Source organism: Vidua chalybeata, chromosome 16 (assembly GCF_026979565.1).
Source record: "Vidua chalybeata isolate OUT-0048 chromosome 16, bVidCha1 merged haplotype, whole genome shotgun sequence".
NCBI lineage: Eukaryota > Metazoa > Chordata > Aves > Passeriformes > Viduidae > Vidua > Vidua chalybeata.
The window spans coordinates 13,253,918-13,267,768 of record NC_071545.1 but is presented as its reverse complement, the minus strand read 5'-3'; the positions used below and the strand labels follow the sequence as shown (position 1 = coordinate 13,267,768).

At 61.4% G+C, this 13,851-nt stretch overlaps 1 protein-coding gene across 1 annotated transcript; it reads right to left on the bottom strand.

The window, feature by feature from the left end:
* Positions 1-946: 946 nt before the first annotated feature.
* FSCN1 (fascin actin-bundling protein 1) lies at positions 947-12,153 on the bottom strand. The gene is made up of 5 exons (XM_053957932.1): positions 11,282-12,153; positions 4,407-4,563; positions 3,806-3,927; positions 3,391-3,558; positions 947-3,299 (listed from the first exon to the last, which is right to left on the bottom strand). The coding sequence occupies exons 1-5, from the start codon at positions 12,102-12,104 to the stop codon at positions 3,097-3,099; spliced, it is 1,473 nt and encodes a 490-aa protein (XP_053813907.1). The 5' UTR covers positions 12,105-12,153; the 3' UTR covers positions 947-3,096.
* Positions 12,154-13,851: the final 1,698 nt, after the last annotated feature.

Sequence of the window (13,851 nt, the reverse complement as noted above, 5' to 3'; positions counted from 1 at the left end):
ACAGATGTCACAGTGAGGTCGAGTGCTACATCAGAGCTACTCAGCATTTCCTGCACTGGCCTGATTTCTCCCTGTTTATGGTCAGAACTGCACATCCTTCCTTCCTTCCTTCCTTTGGCCCTTGCAGGGCTCACCCCCACCCCCAGTCTGATGGTGAAGGTCCCTCTAGGCAATGCCATCCCCCTGTCCCCCTGGGACGTGTGCCTGCGGGGAGCTGGGCAGCCTCCCATCCCAAACTGCTTTTTCCAATCAGCTTTACATTTTCCAAGGCAAGCAGGAGCCTGTGGGTGCCCAGCCAGGCTGTGGTGGGCAGGGAAGCTCTGGCTGCTCTCGGTGCAGGTGCTGGAGGTGCTGTTGGTTGATGTTCAGGGCTGCTTTCAGTTGTCTTGGAAGGGCTGGGGGCACATCCTGGCTCCTTTGGCAGGATGAGGGTTGGGCTGGGCTTCCCTTCCCTCATTAGTCCTTGCCCTTCTCCACATCCCTGAGTAAAGGAGGCTGATTGCTGACCCCACCCAACCACGCACCCAAACCCCCCATCCCAGCACTCTTCCCTCCCATCTGGGCCATCCTATGGAGGTGAAACACCCGAATCAAGAGAAAAAGCTCTGTGGGGGCACAGCTTTGCTCCTGGCTGTGAGGGCAGCAGAGCTGGTTTGCAGATCAGCTGGTCCTGACCCATCCATGGGTCACCCATCCCCAGAGGCCCCTGGGCTCAGTGGCTTCAGGCTGCTCTGAGCATCTCCAGAGGTGACCCAGCCTCCAGCTGGCTTTGGCCTTACACCTCTTTGGAGCCTCTTAGTCACCCTTCCCTTCCCACCATCTCCTCTAGAACTCTCTAGAACCAGCTCAGCTTTTGTCAGACAAAGGCTCCACCGCCCCAACTCTCCACGCTCAGGGTCTTGCCTCGTTAAAAGGCCATTGCAGCCCCAACAGACCACACACCAGGTTGAATCCGAATGCAGGTTTTATTTTTTAATTCATCTTTCTCCATTTGAAGCTTTTTTTTTTTTTTAAGTTATACAAATGGCACTTACAAAAAAAAAAAATAATAATAATAAAAAAAACCAAACAAACCCAAAACTTAAATTTTCAGAGTGAGATGTTTTCAGAGAGTCACGACACCCGATAAGAGGAAACAGGAGAGATGTTCGACCTAGTGTCACACAGGAGAAGCCGGAGCAGGAATTACATGGGTGGGAGCGTGACAGGGATGGGGAGGAGGCGACACGGGGAGGGGGTGAAGGCCAGCGAGAGTGTGTGTCAAGTCACAGGGTCACACAGGGCTTCAAGACACTCGGTCCTTCGAGGGGCAGCGTGGTCCCTGGGGGGACACGTGGTGCCGGGGGGTGCGGGCAGCCCCTGGATGTGAGCGCGGAGCCGAGCTAGAGCCCCAGCCGGGATCCCCTGTGCCCGCGAGGGACCCCAGCCCAGAGATGTGCCCCCGCCTGGGCACAGCCACTCGCTCTCCCAGCTGAATTTAGCACCAAGCTCCTGTGGAGGGGAGTCCCTCCTCATGGCTTTAAGGCTGACGAGCCCCTGCCTGGCCTCCGGCAGTAGGGACCGGCCCTGGTTTGGCATGGCAGCGATGCCGAGAGCACCCTTGGCGTGGGGTGGGACCAGCACTCCCCCTCTCCAGAGGGGGCCCACGCGGGAAAAGGCTCCTTGGTGTGTTTGTAGGGAGCAGATACCGGCCCTGGGAAGGCCCCAAAGGATAAAGTGCCTTTCAACACCCTAAGGAACACACAGCATCACCCGTTACAGACAGCGTTAAACTCTAATGCAGACCTAGTACAGACAACAGCTGGTCACACAGTGCCATGGAGAGCATATATAAATAGAGACTAACAAAAATACTGTTTTGGTCTTTTTTTTTCTTTTTTCCTTTTCCAGTAGGGTTGCGATTCATGAGAGCCCAGCCCAGGTGCCCTGGGGGTGGTGGGAACCAGGAGCTGCCCCCTCGGGGTGCCCGCGGGAGCGGGCGCTTCCTAATTCAGCATCAGGTGTTCAGTGATTCGCATCACTGTTCCAGTATTTTACGAGAGAGAAAAAAAACAACATCGAAGGTACTGAGCAAATACCACTGTGCAAAGTTTGCTAAGGAACTTTTCTATTCTGTAAACCAAAATCTGCAGTTTATGCTTCCAGCCACTGCCCCAGGATCACGTCAGCCAGCCCGGCTCCTGCCGGGACCGAAGCCCACTGGAGATGGGCTGGATGAAGCCCCCACCCTGGCATGGGCTGGCTCTGTGTCCCCCCACACCCTCCACTCCAGGCACAGCAGCAGGACCAGCCTTGGGGCAGGCTGGACCCACCATCAGGGTCTGGGATGCTCCTCCAGAGCCAGAAGCACAAGGAGGGGTGGAGGGACAGGAGGAGCATGGGGCTCCATGAGATGAAAGGCTGAGGCTTTCCACACAGGATCACCCTAAAGAATCATTTCCAGGTGTTTGGGAAGGGGCAGCTTGCTGGCCCTTCCACAGGGATGTGCTGGCACACGCCAGCCCCATCCCCAGGGATGCTGTGATATGTAAGGTCACCTCTTAGAGCTCAGCTGGGGTTGAACCTGCCCCACAATCCAGGAGGGGAGAGAAGCTGCTGGGACCAGCCAGCTGAGCCAGCTGAGCCCAGCACCATCGCTCCACCCCTGACTGGAGCAGGGCAGGACAGGACAGATGCTCCAGGGGACACTGGCAGCACAGTCTGAGGCTGTGCCAGTGCTGGTATGGCAGAAGCGAGCACAGAGGTGATCTTATTCCCTTTTTTAAATTGAGGAGAGGAACATGAACTACCTAAGGTGATGCTCAGGGCCAGGAGGGGGATACGGCCATTTCCAAGCCCAGCAAACCTGGAGGGAGGCAAGGATGGGGGGATAGAGACAGACCCCTCTACAAAACTATAGGCAGGCAGCCCCACCAGTTTTCCAGTTCTTACAGGGATTTACGGAGACCCACCTCCCACATAACGCACCAACTCTATGGCAGGAGGGAAGGGCAAGCCAGTCTGAAAATCCTGTTACAGAGAGGAGAAACAGAACCCAAAGGAAAAGAGGACAGGAAGGGAAAGAGAAGTTGGCAACGGGAGGTACCCTAAAGTGCATTAATATTCCCAGAGGGTGGAGGCGTCGATGGTGTCGGCCGATGCCTTGAGCACCCCGGCGTGGTCGCCCTTCAGGTATTTGCCATTGATTTTGATGGCCACTTTGTTATAGTCGCAGAACTCAAAAAAGAAGTCCACGGGGGTGTCGCTGCTGCTGGTGACGGACGACTCGTTCCCCACCATCCAGTACTTCCCAGTGGTATCTGCAGGAGAGGGGACACAGTGGCCTCATGAGCCACCACGGGGACCCCGAAGGCCACCACCCCCCAGCCTGCAGCTGCCCTGGGGACTCACCCTTGATGTTGTAGGCGCCGTCATTGAACTCCAGCTGGAAGACGTCGTAGGACGAGCGGTTGGAGTCCAGGGTGCCGGTGACCTTGCGGCAGCCGATGAAGCCGTGCTCGCCGCGCAGCACGATGATGGGCCTGTTGATCAGCTTCATCACGAAATGCTCCGTCTCGCCTGCACCGAGGGGACAGCGGCTGTGAGAGCAGCCAGGGGGACACGGAGCCAGAGCCCAAAGCTGGCAGGCACGGTGAGGAGCAAGGGCTGTGCCCTCGCCCATTTCTCACCCACCCCACCTCCCAGCACGTCAAACAGCCACTAAGAGAACTTATTGCCTGAGCATCACTTGGAAGAAGAGACTGGCTCTGGGGGGAATTCTTTCATCCCCTGCTGCCCTGGTGTGGGGTCCCCAAGGGTGCCTTACCCGCTGTCTCCATGGAGGCTGCCAGCTGCCCGTTCTTCTTTGCCGTCACGTACTTGCCGTTGGCAGCCTTCAGGGTGATGCGTTTGTCACACCACTCGATGTCGAAGTAGCAGCTCGCGTTCCTGTGGGGCAGAGAGGGCGATCAGGGGGGTGTGATGGAGGGGGACCCTGCCACTGCCACCCTGCTGGCTTGGAAAGGGCCACGGCTGGATCAGGAGAGCCTGATTCGATCTGTTTTTGCAGGATGAGCTGTGCTGTGGTGGCCATCCCGCTGGGAAGCCCTCGCCCCGGGGGCAGGAGGCAGGCAGGCAGCCAAAGGCACTTCTGGGGTTTCTGCCTGGCTCTCGGGTTTGAACTGCAGGGCAAACATTTCGACAGCCCCAGCCGGCCAGGAGGGATTATGTGGCCCCAGGGACTTCCAGAGCATCGTGGGCGGCAAGCCCCGACCCATCCCTGGCTTTCCCAAAATGCACTGCCTGTGCTGGGAAGCGTTTGGGATGAACACCCAAGCTGGAAAATCCCCCTTGAATTCCCCTGGGAGATGCAGAGGGTGCTCTGAAGCCCAGGCACCGCCCTGAGCTGCCGGGGGCAGGGGACTCACTTTGTGGAGGCGGTGGACTGGATGCCCCCGTTGGAGGTGAGGGTCCAGTACTTCCCGGTGTAGGTCCGGAAGGCGCATTTCTTGGTGTCCTTGTTGATCTCCAGCTGGTAGGTCTCCTGGTCACCCTCCTCATCCTGGTTGGCCGAAAGGTCCATCCCTACAGACCAGGGACAGACGGAGTTGGGGGGTGGGACCACAACCCCCCTCCAGCAGGTCCAGGTGGAGGGCAGCCCAGGAAACCCAACTGAGAGGGGCTCCTGCTTCCTGGGTGAGCTTTGGTAGCTCCCAAATCCCTCACACGGACCTCCCCTCTGGCATTTGGGGTTCAAATCCAGGTTTTCATTTGGTTATTTGGTGTTAAGGTCTTAAACGAGGGGTGGGCAGCCGTGAGCTTCCACTCCTGACCCAGCAGCTCCATCACAATGAAGCAAAGACCAACAGAGATGTTTTATAGGGAAAAGGGCTGCAGTTTTTCCCCAAGGTGACAGCCAGGTTACTCAGCCCATTAGCAGAGGCCACTGCAGCACCCATGAATCCCAGCTCGTGGCGTGTTTAAGGACCATGACAACGTTTTTCATCCACAATTGTCACATCCCACTGGGGCACTGAGGTGTGCAGGGACAGGAAGCTCAGGAAAGCCCTAGGGCAGCCAAGCCTTTCCCTGACTCTCTAAAATCATCAGCACCAGCCTGTCCCCCCCAGCTCTGCAGCCAGGATGGCCCATCCCTGTGCCCAAGGGGCCAGAGACAGCTTTTCCATGCAGAGGTGGATGCAGCAGGTCCTGAGGCCACCAGCCACAGCCCTGGGCCACCGCCAGCCACGTGTGCATCCTCTGAGCCTGAGCAAACCTGCTTAGTCAGGGCTAGTGGGGCCAAAAGTGCTCCAGAGCTCTCCAGCTTGGTGGATTTCAGCCTAAAAACACTTTGGAGATGCAAGCCACAAGCTGTAGCCAAAGCCAATGGCCAAGCTCAGTGATGGGTTTTGGGAGGGAGCCGGGGTGCAGAGCTCAGCCCCAATTCTGAGCTTAGTGAAATGGGAGTTTAGTGGAACTGGATGAATTTTCCAGAGCCAAACACACCTGCATCCCTCCCTGCTGCACAAAGGGGTGCAAAGGGTTCAAGTCCACATTCTGTCTAGTTCTGGTCCTCTCACTAAAGTAGACGTGGAGGTGCTGGAGCATGACCAGAGAAGGGAAATGGGGCTGGGGAAGGAGCACAAGTCTGATGAGGAGCAGCTGAGGGAGCTGGGGCTGGCCACGTGTTCAGCCCCTCACACCTCCACGATGCATCCCAGTTTCTTGGCTGCTGGGATTTCTAGCGCTGTGCAGACTCTGGAAGGGCTCCAGGGGCTGCAGCCTTGGTGGCCCCACTGCTCTGGGAAGCCACCAGGAGGTCCCACCAGCTGCACCCAGCTGTCCTGCAGACACAGCTCCCCGGGGCTCCACATCACCTGTCTGTGTCTCCAATCAGGCCCCATCCCAACGCCCAGGAGCAGCCTCTGCTTTGCATATCCATCACCTGCCTTTCCCAAAGGGATCAGGCTTTGTTCCCAAAGGGATCAGGTTTTGAAGGCTTCACTTTTTTGGCCATAATCTTATCTCCCACATCCCAGCTGGCCTACAGCTTCCACCTGCTCACAGCACCCCTCTCTCACCAGGCACCCTCCAGCACCTTTTGCTGCTCCCATCCCTGGAAGTGTTCAGTGCCAGGGTGGATGGGGCTTGGAGCAGCCCAGTCTAGTGGAAGGTGTCCCTGCCCATGATCCCTCCCAACCCAACCATTCTGTGATTCCACAACTCTTCTGATGGACACGCAGTCACCCTGGTGCTTCCTGGGTATTTGGGCAAGGCAGGGAGCAGTGGGTGCTGATGGCCACCAGCCCAGCCCCACTGGCCACGTCCTCGGCTCCCAGAGCCATCCCACAGCCGCCGCCTCCCAGCACTGCCGGGGGCTGAGCCGGCGGTTGTGGGAACATTTGGTTTTGATTTTGCATCCCGGCGTCAGGCAGCTCCAGCCCCAATCCAGAGCTGTAAAACGGAGAGAGGGGCTCTGCGGGGGCTCACGGAGAGCTTGGGCTGTGGGGAGGTGACCCTGCAGGACACAGCCCATCCCTCGAGGCTGGCAGCACCCCGGGCCCCCCAAACTTGTGAGAGCTGTGGTTTGTGGGGGAGGAGTGGGAGTGGTGCTTCCCTTCACTGACTTTTCCGGGAAGAACTCACTGACCTGCAGGAACCAGGCTGAGCAGAGCCAGGGGGATCCTGGAGACAGGACAGGGAGTGCCAGGAGCCTCCAAACACTGCTCCCTGTCCCCAGAGCCCCCTGGCATGGAGCACAGTGCACGCACCGGCCTCCCCCACCTCTCTGCCAGCCCATTTTCCACACTCGCCTCGCACGGAGCTTTGGGAGCTTTGGCTTTCCCCGCTGCCTGGAAGGAGCCGGCAGCAGGAGGGTCTTCCACTGCCCCCTCCCCAAAAGCAGCGTGGGGTTGGGTTACAGCGACTCAGCACAAAGGAATGCGGCTGGGGCAGGAGGAGGCTTCAAAGGGCTGGAGCTGAGCTGGAGCAGGAGAGTTGGGGGCTCGGAGAGTTGGGGGCTTGGAGAGTTGGGGGCTCGGAGCCGGCGGGATGGGGGGAGCTGCAGGAAGCACGGGCTGCGTGTGAGGCTGCAGGACCATGGAGGGTCCCTCAGATGTCCCCTTGGGGAGGACAGGCTGTCCCCACAGCCACCCCCCCTGCTGTGGCAGCCCAGGGCTGTGGCACGGAGCCGCGGCCGCTCCCACTGCAATCACGGATTAATTAACGCTCTTGGTAAATTTACAGTCTGGAGCTGGCGCTGCTCTTCCTGACCTTGACGAAGCTGTTAATTACAGCTGCAGGCAGGACGGGGACGAGCACACGGCGACTCTTTGGGTGGGGGGTGCAGGTACGCCTGCACACCCCAAAATCCCTGGCGTGGGATGTCCTGAGGCTCTGTGTGCAGCAGGGATCTTGGGCAGAATGCAGAGCTTGGGAAGGCTGAGGCTTGTTGTCACCCCAGAGCTTCCTAATGCTGAATCCCTGGGCTTGGGGTGCTCAGAGAGCAGGAAAGGGCTCCCCAGGTCCTTGTCTGCCAAAGTTTCCAGGCTTGTGGGTTTGCAGGATTGATGCTGGAGCCCTCGCTGCTCTCCAGCCAGGACTGTGGATGTACCGGGAGGCCCGTGGCCATCCCAGAGCAGGGCCACACCTCCCTGTACCGCCTACAAAGCCGGGCTTCTCTCTCTAAAGGAGCAGAATTTGTTGGAGCTCTGTTGACTTCCACACCGTGGGGAACTGCAGACGCAGCGTGGGGGCATTCAGGGCAGGTAGAAAAGTTTCCCTCTGCACTCAGCTCACACAGAATGTCTCCCGTGAGCCGTGCTGGGATGCTAGTGAGAGCCAGCGGGATGAGCTCCATCGGGAGGAGCACCTTTCCCATCGTCCAACTCTCCTTTCAAAAACCCCAGGGTTGTAGCTGAAAACACCCAGCCCAGACTGCCCGGATTGCTCCACAATCCAGGGCCAGCAGCCTGCAGAGCCCCCAGGCCCTCGGGGCAGGATTTCAGGGTGGGACTGGGATGCTGCACCCAGCGCTGCCAGCACAGGTCAGGTCTGGGCTCCCTGTGGGCTCTGGCACCTCCACCCAGCGCTGCACCCACACGGTGCTCAGAGACTGCTCCTGCCCCCTCCCTGCCCTTCAGCTGGGCTTACACTGCACCCCTGCAGAAATCCAAATAGGTTTTTGTCTAAATCCAACAGCCTGGAGCACGGGGAATCAGCAGCTCCTCTGCTGAGGGTGCAGCTCTGCAAAGGGGTCACGGGTAGGGGTGAAACATGAATTTCCTGAAAAACCCACCCCTCCTTCCCTGTGGATTTCCTGTGGCTTTGTGGTATCCCCCAAGTGTCAACAGGCCACTTGGCATCTCCAGATGAAAATCTACATCCAAGCCTGCGTGCCCCCTGCCCTGGAGCCGCATCTTCCTGCCTTGCCGTGGCACGGAGATGAACTGGAGGGGGGAAAATCCGGCTCAGCCCATGCCGGGAGGGCTCCTGGCCCCAGGGCAGAGCTCCCCACTGCCAACACCGCACGTCCAGGCTCGCTCGCCCTCCTCCCCAGATCCCGTTTCCTGGAATTCCTCACTCCCGAGCCAGCCCACCCTCTCCCCCACGCGGGTGGGGGGCAGGGGCACACCTCGGCCGGGCGGGGGGCTGGCAGGGGACCAGCGGGGAGGACGCCAGCGCTCTGCCCCCGGGACCCTCGCGCCCACAAAGCGCCCTTTGTTGCCGCAGCCGGGCTAGAAAGGAGCCATTGAGCGGGGAGGAGGCTGCTCGCTGCTGGCAGCACCCGGCTCCGCTCGTTTTGAGGTGCAAACGGGAGATGGGAACTCTCAGGGAACCCGGGGATCCTGTCCTGCTGGGGCTGGAGGAAGGAGAAGTGTACCAGGGATACCCCCAGCGCCTGCCCCGGAGAAGAGGCAGGGCTGGCACCCATCACTTGCTGCCTCAGGGCTGTTTGTGTCGTGGTCCCCGGTGTGCAGGGGATGCTGGCACCGGCCATCCCCGGGACAGGGAGGAGACGCCAAGCCAGGAGCTGACTTGGCACTGGTGAGACAACACTGTTCCAAAGCTGGATCCCAGCCAAGGGAACCACAGAAGAACCCATGGACCTATCCCTGCTCCTCCCATGAGGCAGAGTGGGGACAGCCACTGCCATCCCTGCTCCCTCCTTGACTCCACACAGGAACAAGCTCCTTTTTCCCGCGAGGCTGCGCCGAGCTACAGTCACTCCCGGCCCGCATCCCGCATCCCCCATCCCCAGTGGCCATGGGAGCATCTGCCAGCAGCACGGAGCTTATCAGCTCGGCGGGGGAAAGGGCTGTCTGGGAACGGCTTCCTCCGACGGCTGTTTCTGCTGCCTTCTTGGTAACCTTTGGGACACGGCGCTTTCACAATGGGAGGAGGATGAGCCCCAGAAAGCGGCGGCTCCCAGCCTTTCAGTGCCATCGGGAAGGATAAACCGGGTGGAAACGGCTTCTCCAGCCAAAACGAACTCGAGCGAGGATGTGCAGCCCCAGCGCGGCCCTTCCCGCTATATTTTGCTTGGAAAGGGGCCGGGCACAGCCCAGAGCCCTCTGTTGCTGGGGAGATTTGTTCCCCCCCCTTCCCGCTCCCCCATCCCTTCCGAAGCAGACAAAGCCGGAGGGTCGGCCAGCAGCATTCCCACCCGCTCCATGGGGTCTCCCGCCACCACGGGGTCCTCCACCACCACCGCTCCGTCCCTCACATCTCCCCCCACATCTGGTTTTCCCATCTCTGGTGACAAAGGGCTGCAGCAGCCCTTCCCCCACGGCGCTGCGGCAGCCTCCCGCCATCGCCATCCTCTCCTCCTCTTCCCCAAATCCCCATGCCTGGGAAAACAATCCCCACTGCCCATCTTGGCAGATTTCATTATTAATTTTTAATGGGTTACTTTGCAGGATTTGCCCTCGGACAGGAGCAAAGCGTGGAGCTCCCCGCACGGAGCTGCCCAGGCACGGATCAGGGTTAAGCAGCAACCCTGAAATACAACATATACACACAAAAAAAATTCCCCGCTGTTCCTCCAGGCTTTGCTGCATGCTCGCACCCATCCCACACCCGGCGTGCGCCGGCCTGACCTGGCGCGCCGGCGATGAGCCCCGGGGCACCCACGGCACACACCGGGGACCCCGGCACCGCAGAATGGGGAGCCCCGGCACCCCAGAGCGGGGACTCCCCGTCTTCCAGCACGGAGCCCCGGCTGCGGGGCTGGGATGCTCGGTGGGCACTCGCGGGCAGCGGGCGGCCACGTGCCCGGGGAGCTCCGAATGTGAGCGGATCCCCGAGGCGGGTGGCACCCGAGGCGGGTGGCACCGTGGCCCCGTCCGGCGAGTGGAGGGGACGGGGACGGTGCAGCGGGTGCGGGGAGACGGCGGCCTTTGCGCGGGGGGATGCAGGATGCGGGAGTTTTGGCAAAGCCCTTTATGTAACGCTGCTACCCAGCCCCCCCCCACCCATGGGAACTCCATGGGGGCAACCAGAGCCCCCGGGGGGACCCGCAGCCTCCCCGCTCCGCTGGGCAAATGGCTCAGCCGTGCTCGGGCGAGGGGGAGATTGGTGGAGGCTTTGTTGGGCGAACAATGAGCTCCAAAGGAAGGAAGGCGAGGGATACAGCCCTGCCTCCTTCTCGGCGAGGGAAGACTCCATCCACACCCTCCCAGCCCCCCTCCCTGCACCCCAAGGCAGGCCCCTCGCCACCCCTGCTCCCCCTGGGCGCCCTGCAGAGGCGATGGTGCGGGAATGGGGGTGCCGGAGGGATGGGGGCCCCCAGGCAGGCGATGCTGAAGGGATGCGGGAGGGGGAAGGGATGTGGGAGGGATGCGGGGGGATCGTGATGGGGGTTTGGGGGAGGGACCGCGGGCAGCCATGCTGAGGGGTGCAGGGGGTGCCCGAGGGACATGGTGGCTTCAGCGGAGGGGTGCGAGAAGGGGTTTGTGCAGGGGGAAGACGCCACTACGGAGGCGATGGCAGAGGGGGCACTCTGTGGGGTGGCTGCTGAGGAAGGCAGCGGATGTTGGGGGCTGGGGGCAGTGCTGGGGGGGGGGGGCACTCCGAGGTGGCGATTCTGAGGTGATGGAAGGGAAGTGATGCCGGAGGGATGCAAGGGGTTGCTCGGGGCGGGCGATGCCCGATGGATGCAGATGCCGGAGGGAGCCAGGGGGCTGCTCGGGGCAGCCGATTCCCGAGGGATGCAGGAGCGCACCCCGAGGCGGCTACAGCCCTGGGACTCCGGGGTAGCCGAGGAGTCCCGTTCCCCCCACCCGCAGCCCCCATCCCCTCGTACCTTGCCGGGTGGAGACATTCCTATCGTTGCCGGCTCGCAGCACGACCTGCGGGCAGCTCTGCTCCAGGGCGAAGAGCTCGTCCTTGCCCACCTTGGCGCTCTTGCCCGCCTTGAGGGTGCCGCTGGGCCCCGAGGGGGCCAGGTAGCGGCCCTCCCCGTCTCGAAAGGCCACCTTTCCGCAGCGGAATTCCAGCGTGAAGGCGGTGCCGGGCTCGGCGGCGGGGACCAGGCGGCCGTCGCTGCGGAGCAGGCGGTGGTCGCAGCTCTGCAGGCTGTACCGCTGGTCCACGAACAGGAGGGTGATGAGCGCATCCACGCCCCAGGGCACGTCGCGGTCCACGGCCAGCTCGTCGCGGCGGGGCCCCAGGTGCGCGTAGCGCTTGCGGGCCAGGCTGTAGAGGTTGGCCTGGGGGTGCATGGCCAGGTGGACGCTCCACTTCTCGGCGGCAGAGACGGCGGGGGCGAAGCAGGAGAGGCGGTCCTCGGTGCCGCCGAAGAAGCGGCGGTGGGGCTCGGACTGCAGCGACCACCGCCCGTCGCCGTGGGCCAGCACCAGGAACCGGCAGTCGGGGCCCGGCTCCTCGCTGTCGCAGCTCACCCGTCCGTCCTTGTCGGCCGCCAGGTACCGGCCCAGGTGGCTCTTGAGCAGGACGGCGCTGGAGTCCTCCCCGTCCTGCTCCAGCGTCCAGATCTGCTTCTTCTTCATGCTGGCGGCCGAGGCGTTCACCTTGAACCCGAACGCCTCCGCCGTCAGGTACCGGTTGCTGCAGTTGATCAGCCCGAACTGGATCTGCACCGGCTCCGCCGTCCCGTTCGCCGTCATCCTGCCCCGCCGCCGACCGACACCGAGCGACCGACACCGAGCGAACGACACCGAGAGCCGCCGCCGCGCCCGCCCCGACGGCGCCGCCTTTATAGCGCCGCGGCCGCGGCACCGCCTCCCGCACCCCCCGCCCGCCGGGGCCGCCCCCCGCCGCGACCCCCGCCCGCCCCCCGCACCGCCGCGGGGCCCCGGGCAGGGCAGGACCCCGCCAGGCGCAGCGAGAGCCCCCTCGAGCCGCAGGACAGCGTCCCCGCCTCCCTCCTGCGGGACTCCCCTGCATGCAGAGACCCTTCCCGGCGTGACAAAAGCCCCCATGCGTTGCAGGATCCTCCCACGCTGTAGGACCCCCAGTGTTTAACGGGATCCTTCCATGCGTTTCAGGAGCCTCCTTGAGTTGTGGGGCACCCCCGCTGCATGGCAAGAGCCCTCCCTGCATTTCAGGAGCCCCACACAATGCAAGTCCTCAGTTCATGGCAAGAGTGCTCCAAGCACAGCAAGAGCCCCCTTGAAATGTAAAATCTCCCCAGAAACTGAAAGACCCCAAGACCTTTCTCTGCATTTCAGGAGCATCCATGAATTACAGGACATCCTCCTCCAGCACAAGTTCAGCATGGCAAGGCCCCTCCAGGAAGGGGCCCCTCAAATTGAAGGACCCCAAACACACATAGCACTGTAAAACAAGACCCCTCCTTGAATTGCAGGGTCCTACACATTGCAAGACCCCCTAAGCATTGCAGGACCCTCCCCATTATGAGAACACCCCTTGCACTGCACAACACCGACTTGACCTGCAGGTCTCTCTCCTGCACTACAAGAGTCCCTTTGATTACACATCCCCATCCCACTCCAAGACACTGTGAGACCCTCCTGCACCCCTCTGTCCCTCCTGGGCTGTTGGCCACGTCACAAGGCTGTGGGGCAGATGAGGAGCAGCGTGACGGGTGCTGTGGCCTCCTGCCATCTCTGAGCCATCCCAGCACCCTGTGCCAGGCACCAGTGAGGCTGGAGCACCCTGGCCCTGGGGAACTGAACTCCCACAGCAAACCCAGAAGAAAAACAGTGGCACTCCTGCACAGGGGAGCATTTTGAGGCCATTTCTCAGGGGGTGGGTGGGCATTGCTGCTGTGCATGTAATAATGGTCTGGTGGCACTCCCAGCAGGGCTGACCTGGAGATGGGAAGAATCCAGCCTGGGGAGGGTTGTCTGTGCTGCCCAAGGATGATGCCCACTGCACCTGGGGGACAGGGACATTTCTTGTGTCTACAACAGGGACACAAACCAATAAGTGGGAGCACTGCTGCAGGGGTTGATTTGAAGCTGGCTCAGACACAGCCCTGCACTTACAGGGGGGAGCTGGCTGGAGGGATGTGCGGAACCAGAAAATTGGAGAAAGAGGGAAGATGGGGAGGACAGATGGGGTGGTTTTCAGCTGGATCAGGGAGCTGAACTGCCTGTCCCAGATGAAGCAGGACAAGTGAAGAGCTGAGTGTGGGCACAGGTAAGAGGGCACAACAGTGTGTGCTCAGGGCTGGCACAAAGAATTCCCCCAGGCTCATCCAACCCAGGCAGGATGGCATCCCACCCCACATCCCAAGGCCCTTCAGGCTCCACTGGTTCTGCACTGGCTGTACTGGTTAGAGCCACTGCTCCACCCCAGGCCAGCACCGCCCGCCCTTGCCCGAGGGTCACTGGCACAACTGCCCCAGGGCAAATCTGCCATGTTGGGATGGGGTTTGTTTTCCTGGAA